Genomic DNA, 12,020 nt, shown 5'->3' on the forward strand with positions numbered 1-12,020 from the left:
TCCCACCATGGGAAAGTTGATATGTCCATTAGATTAAATGAGAAACAAATCTTTATCATACTCTCTCACTAGATTATTGTTTTACACTATCTTCCACCATCTCTCTTTCATGTCCCACACACTCATACCACAACCACCACTATATCAGATTCAGCAACCACCACACACCACCATGTTGCTGCTGGAAAACTCAGATATTATAAGTGCTTAATTAGGCTATTTATCCAAAGAAACTCTAGCTCTTTTTAAACTTTTGTTTAATAAAAATGATGAAATTCATTCTTTTAATCTACCATAATCAGTGGTAACTCCATGCTAAAAGTGTGATGCTTAGATTTTGTTGAGTCAAAACTTAAAAAAGGCAATCAAACTAAGAAGCAGGTATATATTTAGGATAGGACCAATGGTCTTTCCTCCACCGCCTGAGACAACGCTGCAGTTGCAGTTTTGATTTTTAAAATTAAGTTGCAACTCTTAATTCTTTTGGGCGAGAATTTTAAAGCTTGTGTTAATGAGTTTAGGAGAAGGATTTGAGAAGCTATTTTATGATTCTGAATTCAAAAAACAAGAAAGAGAGATGGTGGAAGATAGTGTAAAACAACAATCTAGTGTATGAGAGAGTAGGATAAAGATTTGTTACTCATTTAATTCAATGGACATAATCAACTTTCTCATGGTGGGAAACAACTCCCTTTTCCCATACTAAATGCCACCTATAAAACTATCATATTTTGATTCAATATGTTGTTTGGTGCACCAATAGAAGAGGATAACTTAACCTCATTTCTAATCTTATGATACTCGCCCTTTGGTATTTGTTGTATCCTTAGCTTTTGGGTAGCATAAACTATTAAACGCGTGAATCATATATTCTCATAATACCTCCTTCGACTCCCATTGCTTCTACCTTTCTTTATGTTTTGTTCTTTTTCATTTTTTTTTCCCTGATTTTCTTCTCAATCAATTTCAACTCCAACGTGATCTTGTTGTTGTTTTCAACCTGATAACAAGCTCTAGAGGTTTCAACCATGCGGATCTTGTTGTTGGAGCGTCACAATATTGTTGGATCTCCATATCATGATCTTCTTCTTCTTCTATACCCCCATTTTCATTCATCGGTCTTCACACATATCTCTTTCATTTTCAATTCAATTCCTCAAAGCATCATAGTACTGTTGGGTTTTTTATTTTAATATTTTGTTCCCAAACTGATTTAACGACATCTGTTAGCCAAAGCCCAACTCCAACTGCAGCCCAACTGAACACTAAGCCCAAAAGACTCATCAAGAAGCCAGCTCACCTCAAGGACTATGTGTGAGTGGCGGTTCAAATGCAAAGGATGGGAGAAGTCACCGCTAGCTGACAAATAATGTGTCTGATTCCATCTGTTTGTACTCTATCTTATATTTAATTGCTGGCACTAGGCCGTTAGTTGTCTCCCTAAAGCAAGGGCAGCCTTATGATCAATTGTATGACAGCCATTAGATCAATACTCTGTGGCTATAAGAACCAAATTGAATCATGAAATAAAGGGGCAAAAAATTATTCCAGTCTCTTTCTCTAAATTCTTAAAGGAGGATTCCCTTGTCCTATCCCAACAAGGAACCAAACCCTAACAAATTGGTGCTTTCATTGCCTCTACTCTATTTCCATGGCACCCACAAACTCAGAACGCCTTGATGAACTATCAGAAAAGGTCGATACCATCCTCAACCAACTCGCCATACTCACCACCACCCCATCTCCACCATCACCACCACCTCCACCACCACCAAATCCACCCCCTCCTCGTATGAAACTAGATGTACCCAGATTTGATGGCTCTGATGCAATGGGCTGGATATTCAAAATAAACCAGTTTTTTGACTACCATCAGACCTCTGAGGAAGATAGACTCACCGTTGCTTCCTTCTACATGGAAGGTCAAGCACTGAGCTGGTACCAATGGATGCATAGGAACCAACAAATCACTTCTTGGTATGGTTTGTTGCAAGCCCTTGAAACCCGTTTTGCCCCATCCTACTATGACGACCCATCCAGTGCTCTGTTCAAACTCACTCAACGTTCTTCTGTCAACCAATATCTCCATGAGTTTGAACGCCTTGCAAATCGCATCGTCGGACTCCCACAACCGTTCCTCTTGAGCTGTTTTATCTCCGGTCTCACGTCGGATATCCGCCGTGAAGTTCAGGCTCTCCGACCGATGAACCTTTCTCAGGCCACCGCCCTTGCAAAACTCCAGGAAGACAAACTCACAGACCGCCGGCACCACTTTAAGGGTAAGCTCCACAACCCCTCACCTCTTTCTGTGGTTCCTTCCTCTTCAACCTTACCACCGCTACTCCCTGCTCCAACCCCTTCATGTGTCAATTTTCGCAAACTCTCAACGGAGGAGATGGCCTCTCGTCGTGAAAAGGGACTATGTTATAACTGTGATGAAACCTTCACCCCACAACACAAGTGCAAATGCCGATTCTTCCTCCTCATTTCCGATGACGGTTTCGACACCGACCCACCTACACAAACTGACACTACTACCAATGACCAAGATATTAACCCAACCACCATTATCCCTGAACCACCAGACCAAGAGGCTCACATAAGCTTTCACGCCCTTTCTGGCGGTACCGACCCAGCCACCATTCGAATACAAGGCCACATCTCAAACCACCCAGTTACAGTCCTTATCGATGGCGGTAGTACTCACAATTTTGTGCAAACTCGTATAGCAAAATTTTTAGAGTTGCCTTCACATCCAACAAATACCCTTAAAGTCATGGTTGGTAATGGTAGCATACTGGAATGTCATAGTTTATGTTCATCCATTCCCATCTCATTACAAACACAGACCTTCAATATTGATTTTTACTCCTTACCACTTTGTGGAGCTGACGTGGTGTTAGGAGCCCCTTGGCTGAGATCTATCAGTCCAGTCCTCATGGATTATACCTCCCTCACACTTTCCTACACCTCAAATAACCAAACAGTTACCCTCACAGGAATCAAACCAACTGTGCCCAACGCAATCTCAGCCCAACAACTCAAAAGATGTGTCCAAACCCATTCAGCTTCTGAACTATTCCATATCCAAGCTGTAACCCGACCCGCGACCCAAAACTCACCCGACCCACACCCAATCTCACCAATCCAAAACCTACTCCATCGTTTCCAGACAGTTTTCACTGAACCCACCAACTTACCTCCATCACGACCCTCAGACCACCGCATCACCACACTCCCCAACTCAAAACCAATCAATGTCCGCCCATACCGCTACCCATATTTCCAGAAAAACGAAATAGAACGACAAATTCAAACCATGTTGGCCGCCCACATCATCCGACCAAGCCATAGTTCCTTCTCCTCACCGGTGCTGCTCGTAAAAAAGAAAGACGGTACATGGCGTTTCTGCGTCGATTACCGTGCACTCAACAACATCACCATCCGCGACAGATTCCCCATGCCCACCATCGACGAGTTACTCGACGAACTTGGCGGAGCTTCATGGTTCTCCAAACTAGACCTCAGACAAGGCTTTCACCAGATCCGGATGCATGAGGAAGACATCCCAAAGACAGCATTCCGCACCCACCAAGGGCACTATGAATTTCGAGTCAAGCCTTTCGGCCTCAGCAACGCACCATCCACTTTCCAAGGCACCATGAATGACCTGTTCCGTCCCTTCCTCCGCCGCTTTGTCATCGTCTTCTTCGACGATATACTAGTCTACAGCACATCCTTAAAGGAGCATCTTCAGCATTTGGAACAAGTATTCCAGACCTTAGTAAATGACAATTTCTTCTTGAAACTTTCTAAATGCCTATTTGCTCAGAGACAACTTGAATACTTGGGTCACATGGTCTCCACTGATGGCGTTTTCCCAGAACCTTCCAAAATCCAATCAATACTCAACTGGCCCCTCCCCAAGTCAGTCACTGAATTAAGAGGATTCCTTGGGTTAATTGGATTCTACAGAAAATTCGTCAAAGGTTACGCATCCATAGCACTACCCTTAACCAATCTACTTCGTAAGGACTCATTTATCTGGTCCGACGAAGCTACTGCTGCTTTCCAAGCCCTCCAGAAAGCGATGACCCAGACTCCGACCTTAGCCTTACCAAACTTCTCCAAACCATTTGTCTTGGAAACAGACGCATCCGGCCTGGCCATGGGCGCCGTACTGATGCAAGATTCTCACCCTATCGCCTTCTTCAGCAAACCCTTTTGCCCTCGCTTACGACGGTCTTCCACTTACATCAGAGAACTCCATGCCATCACCACCGCCGTAAAGAAATGGCGCCAATACTTACTTGGCCACCCCTTTGTGATTTTTACCGATCACCAAAGCCTCAAAGAGTTATTAACCCAAGTCATCCAAACACCAGAGCAGCAACTCTACTTGTCAAAACTGATGGGATATGATTACTCAATTCAATACAAGTCCGGTAAAACTAACGTCGTAGCCGATGCACTCTCCCGCCATCCAGAGACAACCTCAGGTATGAATCTCTCTCTCTCTATGCCAAACTTCACCTTCTTAGAGCATCTTAAACTAGCATTGGCTGCTAGCCAACCATTCAACACCTTGCTCACTCAAATTCAACAAAAACCCCAATCTTTTCCACACCACAAAATTCAAAATGGCCTCATTTTTTACAAAAACAGAATCTGGTTGGACCCTGACCTGCCGTTCCGTTTAACCATCTTAGAGGAATACCATGCTTCCCCCTTGGGCGGCCATATGGGTATCACTAAGACGCTTGCGAGAGTACAAGCCAATTTCTGGTGGGAGGACATGCGTAATGATGTCAAGACATTCATTACTGAGTGCTTAATTTGCCAACAGATGAAATATGAAACTAGAAAAACCCCTGGCCTTCTCCAACCCCTACCCATCCCAAATGCCATTTGGGAAGACTTATCACTAGATTTCATCACCGGCTTACCACCGTCCAATACCCACACTGCCATCTTAGTTGTCGTTGATCGCTTCTCCAAGGGCGTCCACTTAGCCCCCCTTGCACCCAACTTTACTGCTCACCGGGTTGCCACTATCTTTTTTAACAACATTTGCAAATTACATGGCATTCCCCGCAGTCTTGTCTCCGACAGGGACCCAATTTTTCTCAGCAAATTCTGGCGTGACCTGTTCTCTCTATGCGGTACTAAGCTACGCATGAGCACCTCCTATCATCCCGAATCTGATGGTCAAACAGAGGTGTACAACCGCGTCTTGGAACAATACTTATGCTCATTTGTCCACTCCAAACCGTCCCAATGGTCGAAATTTCTCTCCTTGGCAGAATGGTCCTATAATACTTCAGTGCATTCCTCAACTGGGTTCTCTCCATTCCAAATTACCTTTGGCAGAGAACCACCTTCTATTCCTAGGTACCTTCAGGGACCATCTACAATTGAAGCTGTAGATTCCATGCTGGACAACCGACAACAACTCATTGAGAAACTGCGCCGCAATCTGCTGAAGGCACAAGATAAGATGAAACACTTTGCTGACAAGAAACGCAGGGAAGTTGAATTTATTCCAGAACAGTGGGTTTATGTCCGTCTCCGCCCTTATCGTCAGAAGAGTCTCTCAGATGCTGCCTACACAAAGTTATCCAAACGCTTTTATGGACCCTTCCGCATCACGGAACGCATTGGAAAGGTTGCCTACCGTCTTGAATTACCACCACAATCCAGAATTCACCCCGTCTTCCATTGTTCTCTCCTCAAACCACATCATGGACCTGTCACATACTCCAATGACCTGCCACCTTCTGCTATTGAGAACCACCCCTTGGTTGAACCGCTTGCACTAATTAATCAAAAGCTGGACACTACTACCGATCCACCTACTCCTATGGTCTTGGTTCAATGGAAAGGGCTCGCCCCTGAGGATACTAGCTGGGAGGATTGGAACATGCTTCAACAGAAATATCACCTTGAGGACAAGGTGATTTTTCCAGACCCAGGTGATGTTAGCCAAAGCCCAACTCCAACTGCAGCCCAACTGAACACTAAGCCCAAAAGACTCATCAAGAAGCCAGCTCACCTCAAGGACTATGTGTGAGTGGCGGTTCAAATGCAAAGGATGGGAGAAGTCACCGCTAGCTGACAAATAATGTGTCTGATTCCATCTGTTTGTACTCTATCTTATATTTAATTGCTGGCACTAGGCCGTTAGTTGTCTCCCTAAAGCAAGGGCAGCCTTATGATCAATTGTATGACAGCCATTAGATCAATACTCTGTGGCTATAAGAACCAAATTGAATCATGAAATAAAGGGGCAGAAAATTATTCCAGTCTCTTTCTCTAAATTCTTAAAGGAGGATTCCCTTGTCCTATCCCAACAAGGAACCAAACCCTAACAACATCAAACATAATTTTAATTAAAGGATATGAATTTTTTGTTTCCAATCAATTTTAATTGGTATTGCACATGAATTGGGGATTGGATTGTTGCATCATAAACTATTTGTACACCGGCAACACTGGACGACAGTTGTTATGCCAGGGACAGTGGCTTCGCAGTTGGTGGGGTCAAGAGGTTAGGGTGAGGTGCTTTGTCGGGCCGGAGATGAGGTTTGTAGACGGTGCTCAAAGACAATGAAACTGGTATGATGGAATGACGAAAGGGCAGACGGTATATCGTGTCAATAACAAGTTGCATGAAACGCCATGATAAGATAAAATAATGCTATCATCTTACTTATCATGTGTATACCAAACGCATGACACGAAAAGTTTTATCACGTTACTCTCATATCTTATCATTACCCATTTTTCTAATCCTATCATATCATTATTATATCTTACGCATTAAACGAGCTCTAATTAGTGAAAAAAGAGTATAAAAAACTTAATTTTGTTACCGATTTAGCATTTGCTCTTGCACCCTTTTAAAAGAAATTAGAAATCAGTTTCAAATGAGAATCTTCTATGAGTGGTTTCTAAAAAAAGATTGTTTATAAGAGAGCGAGAGAGAATAAGATAGAGATTTTTTTTAAGTAAATAAGATAGAGATATTAAAACATATATCTTTAGAAAAAATCGTAACAACTACTTTTGGGGAGGTTTTGTTGTATTTCATGTGGTGTCGTGTCCTCCAAAGGGGAACTTTTTCAGTTTCAAGCTATTATGTTTCAGTTGGTTCCTGTTAGCCTCGTTTTTCTCTGATTATCACTCCGACTTCGCCTCTACGCTTCGCTTTCGTCGTTAGTTGTTAGGGTTTGGTTGGTTTTAGCATGTGTTGTGCTTATCTGACTTTGGTTTCCTGGTCAAAATATGTTCAAATATGCATGCATGATTCGAAGCTTACAGGTTTGCATTCTCCACGTCGGAGAATTTTGGGATGGTCTTAAATATGTTTCAATCCTTCATGATTGAATATGTTCAGATTTTCCATAAATGGCTTGATTGCTTGATGTGATTTATCAAATAGGGGTTGTTGGTATGTGAATCGGTTTGTGTTTACAGTCATACACAAGTTCGTTGGTTAGTGTGTGTGTTTTCTTCAATTACATTTAGATTACTTTTGTTGTATTTGTACTATTTGTATCTTCCTTTGGGTTGATTATGTGGTTTGATTTGGTAGGTTTATATCCCTCAATCTTATGTATCCTTATTTTATGGTTAAATTGTATTTTTTGGTCCCTTAACTATCTAGGTACTATCGCTTTGGTCTCTCAATTAAAATTCAATTTATTTTGGTCCCTTAACTTCTCTCCGTTACATATTTTGGTCTTTTCCATTAGTTTTAATTCAAAAACGTTAGGTGTTAGAAAATTATTTCTCATATGTACCCAATTTGTTTTATAAAAAAAGTTTAAAAAGTGATTTTTTTTTCTTCATGAAAATAATGGTAACAAGCATCCATTAAGTAGGAAAGTCATTGTTAGACACTCAAACATCCAATCTATCATTAGCAAGAGAGGAAAAAAAATAAAAATTGTACAACCATTTTGTGAATTTTTTTTTGATAACTCTATCTCTTATACTCACATTATGTTCTGATTTTTTCTCTCTCTTTTATTATTGACCAATAAAGATTTATAAATGTAAGTGTTGATATAAGTATTAGACAAAAACTATACTTAACTTAATTTACATATTCCTTTTATATTTTTAAAATTAATTAGTATGCATTATGAATTTGTTTAATAGCCACAACAATGGTCCCCGTGAGCTTAGCTCAGTTGTAAGGACAATGCATAATATATGCAAGGTCCGAGGTTCGAATCCCAGACACCACAAAAAAATAGCCACAACAACGAAAGAGGAGCTTGGGTCGTCTTCATTTATTGGAAAAAATAAATATATTAGAGAGAGAGACACATTTTGTTAAAATAAGTGCGTTTGATTTGTTAAAAAATAAAGGACATGACAAAACAACTTCAATTATCCAGTGTTTGATTTGTAAAACTGTTTCAGGACATGACAAATTGGAGGCAATGAACAGGACAAAAACTGAAATTTTTGTCCCTCACCAAACCATATCACAACTTTTTGTCTCACTTACAAGTTGTCTGGAACACAATTATTCAATATCATAAAAATTTGTCATGTACTATATTTTCTTGTGTTGTGTTGTTTTGTCTTGTACTTACTGTTTTGTAAACCAAACGCACCAAAAACTCTAGAGGTTTGGTCTAATTGTATAAAAAACAATAGGTTTTGAACTAAAAACAAAACATAGGTTTCGAGTTCAAATCACGTTGGTGTCTTTGAAGGAAGTAAACTTAAATTTCTTTCCAAATGATCTTTGATTTTTATTTTAAAGAATTTCAATTAGAATGTTAAAAGCTTTTGTAAAAAAAAAACTTAGAATGTTGAAAGCAACTTTTTTTAGATCCCACTAACTCGTTGCATCTAATCTAATCTAATTTGTCTAAATCTTATCTAGCTATTAAATTAATTCATTGATTACAAATCTAATTGTCATTGGATTTAAAGAAAATATCAAAATCTTGTTGTCATTGCAACACTGAATCCCGTTGTCATTGCAACATTAATCCAAGTTGTTCGATATTTGATTTTTTTTTTTTTTTTTTGATTGTCGGGTTTGAATCCTAAACCTTGCATATGTTATGCATTGTCCTACAAACTGAACTAAGTTTACGATGACATATTTGAATCTCCAAGGTCTCTCATGACATAGAGACTTTGAGGCAGTATGCTTGCAAATGTGATGTTGCAAATATGAGGCCTCATGTTTATACCGATGAGGAAGAGAGACTGCTATCAAGTATTTGAAGAGCTGCTCTACTACTACAGAGGAGCCCTTCACGGAAGTGGTGTCTAAAACCACAAAAAAAAAAAAATTGAAGAAGGGTTTCCGTGTCCATAACCACCCGCTCTAAGGGTAGGTTACCGGATTGACTCATGATCTTGGTGTTTGTTTCATTTCTTTCTCTTTTTCTTTTCCTTTTTTTTTTTATTTTTTTATCTTTTCTTCTACTCTTTGTTGGGTTTGGCGTTTTGCCCCAACTTTTTAGCTTCAGAAGGTTTTGGTCTATGTTCCACTTCTCTTTTTGTTGTTGTTTCATTTCTTCTATATATTTTTATTAGCCTAAAAAAAAGAATAGGTTCATTCCATAAAAAAAAAAAATAATAATAATAGAGTGGATAACATGGACTCTAGGAGTAAATTTAAGATTAGTTATTCCATTTTTTTTAAGGAAGATTAGTTACTTCATTTAATAACTCATTATAAATAATGATGTTTTTTATTTTTTATTTTATTGATCCAGTCATTGCTTATTATCATATCATATCATAATATATTAATGATTAATCACACAATCTATTATATGAATGAAACTTTCTTATATGTAAATACATAATATAATCATGGGTTAATATATGTTTGTCCGCTTGTAATATGAGCAAATTTTGGTTTACTTCCTTGTAAATAATTTGGATTTCAACTCTATAATATGAAAATTATTTACAAATAAACTTTGATGGCACATGATTGTACACTTAAGCTCATTTAGCGCGTTGAGTCGGCATTTTTTATTTTGTGTCACGCTCAGTCAACATTTTTTTTTATTATATGGGACGCTGAGTTGGTACTATTAATTCTTTTAACTTTATTTTAATTCCACTTACCTTTTTCATTATTAATTCACCTCTCTCTTTCTCTAATTGTCATTTCTCATCCATCACAAAGGAAAAACCAAAGACAACATTCAACTCTTTCTCTAATTTTCATTCTCATTCTCATCCCCTTTCCCGAACCACCTGCCTCTCTATGCGCTCATGAACCCGTCTCAACGCCAAACAAATTAAAAAAAGCAGAGACGTTGATATCACAAAACTAGAGATGCTGAAGTCCTTAAACGACCAAATCTTTAAATCCTTGAAACACAGTGACGAAGCAAAAACACCCAACTCTGAAACCCAAATTGCAAAGAAAATGCATAAGTTCAAGACTGAAACAACAAATCAATTTTCTCATTAAGCCAGTCAAAAAACTCACAACCATTTTTTCCTTGTAAATGAAAAAATCACAAGACATTACAATCATGAAGACAAAAAATTGAAATTGATCAAACGATGAATTGCTTCTGACAAAAAAAAAACTTCAGAAGCCATGAATTGGTGAAATGATGAAGATGAAGGTGTGACCCTAAGAAGGTTATGGTGTAAAACAAATTAGATTGAATAATAACGATTGTGCAAAAAGAAGAATACATTTTGAGATTTAGGATTTCAAATCTGGAAGAAGATTATTTGGGTTTGTAGGACCATGTTAACGAAATTAGAGGAATCATGAAATTTGATAGTAGTAATCAATGGTTCATAGCCAATGTTGTTTTTATAAATTTATCCTTACCCAAAAACATTTAGATGTGATGGTGCGGGTCTCTTCTAACTTAATCAGGATTCTGGATTCGAAAATGGAAAAAGAGGAACATGGCGGATCATTGATGGATTGGGAGGGAACATGACCGGAATACATTCCAAAAAGAGACGTCATCTCAAATGGTCCTTCCATGGGGATAACTGGGGAGCGAGATTCTGGGTGGAGAAGGGTAACATGAGAGACAAACCCATTACCCCTCAACACTGTCATGTTGACTTGACGACGTCGAGCATACTTGACTAGTGCCCCCATAATATTTCTTCCAGTTGGGATCTCAATGCAAACAATTTCCATATGTGTATTTGTGTCTTCCTTGATATTGATTGGTGGTTTGGGTCTATTGTTAGACCCCAAGGGTCTACCCCTACGTTTTTTGGTGGAAGCTCGTGCAGGTGATGGTATAAGCACCATTGGTGTATCGTTGGTTGTGGTAGTGGTGTGAGAAACCATATTTGCTCTCATGGCTCCCATCATGACAGAGGAGTTACCTGAATGTGTTGAAAATCTCACAGGGTTGTTAACTAAGGACTCATTCTTGGAGTTAGGGGAGAAAAATGAGGGAGGGGGTTTTGTTGTTTGCCATTATTAGGGATAGGTATTTGATGATGAAGAATCAAGCAATGAGAAGGTGTATTTATAGTGGTCTCTGAATTGAGTCTTTGGTTGACAATGAGAATTATTTTATGTATTTTTCATTCTAGAAGGCATCAATCAATTTTTCAATTAGTATTCTTCAGAGTGTGTGTGTGTGTGTGTGTATATATATTTAACTGTTGATGAGAATTTTGGAATGTTTAAAAATTGCAGTTCGTATGTGTGCGTATATATATAATGTAATTATGACATTGTTAAAATCTAAATATTAATTAGTCAAAGGTAATTTACTATAGAAAATACTTTTTTTTTATACATCCATATAAATAAATTTAATTTGTTTGTTTTATTTATGCAAATATAAAGAGTAAATAAATAATAATAATAATAATAAAGATTGTCCAGTAAGTCTAACTCAGATGGTCAAATATTAGAAGCCGTTTGATATATGGGCACATGAATTTGAATCCGTAGTTTTCACCTTTCAACGTTTAGTGTGTGTGAGTTTCAATACTAGACTCTTTAGAATAAAACACCTTTTTATTTTGTTTTAAATATT

The 12,020-nt window shown here is 38.6% G+C and overlaps 1 protein-coding gene across 1 annotated transcript; it reads right to left on the minus strand.

Moving 5' to 3' along the window:
* Positions 1 to 10,336: 10,336 nt before the first annotated feature.
* On the minus strand, positions 10,337 to 11,338 carry LOC25492717 (AT-hook motif nuclear-localized protein 16). The gene is made up of 2 exons (XM_013600917.2): positions 10,962 to 11,338; positions 10,337 to 10,433 (listed from the first exon to the last, which is right to left on the minus strand). Exons 1-2 carry the CDS (start codon positions 11,336 to 11,338, stop codon positions 10,337 to 10,339), a joined length of 474 nt encoding a protein of 157 aa, XP_013456371.2.
* Between the last annotated feature and the right edge of the window lie 682 nt (positions 11,339 to 12,020).

This window comes from Medicago truncatula, chromosome 4 (assembly GCF_003473485.1).
Source record: "Medicago truncatula cultivar Jemalong A17 chromosome 4, MtrunA17r5.0-ANR, whole genome shotgun sequence".
Lineage (NCBI taxonomy): Eukaryota > Viridiplantae > Streptophyta > Magnoliopsida > Fabales > Fabaceae > Medicago > Medicago truncatula.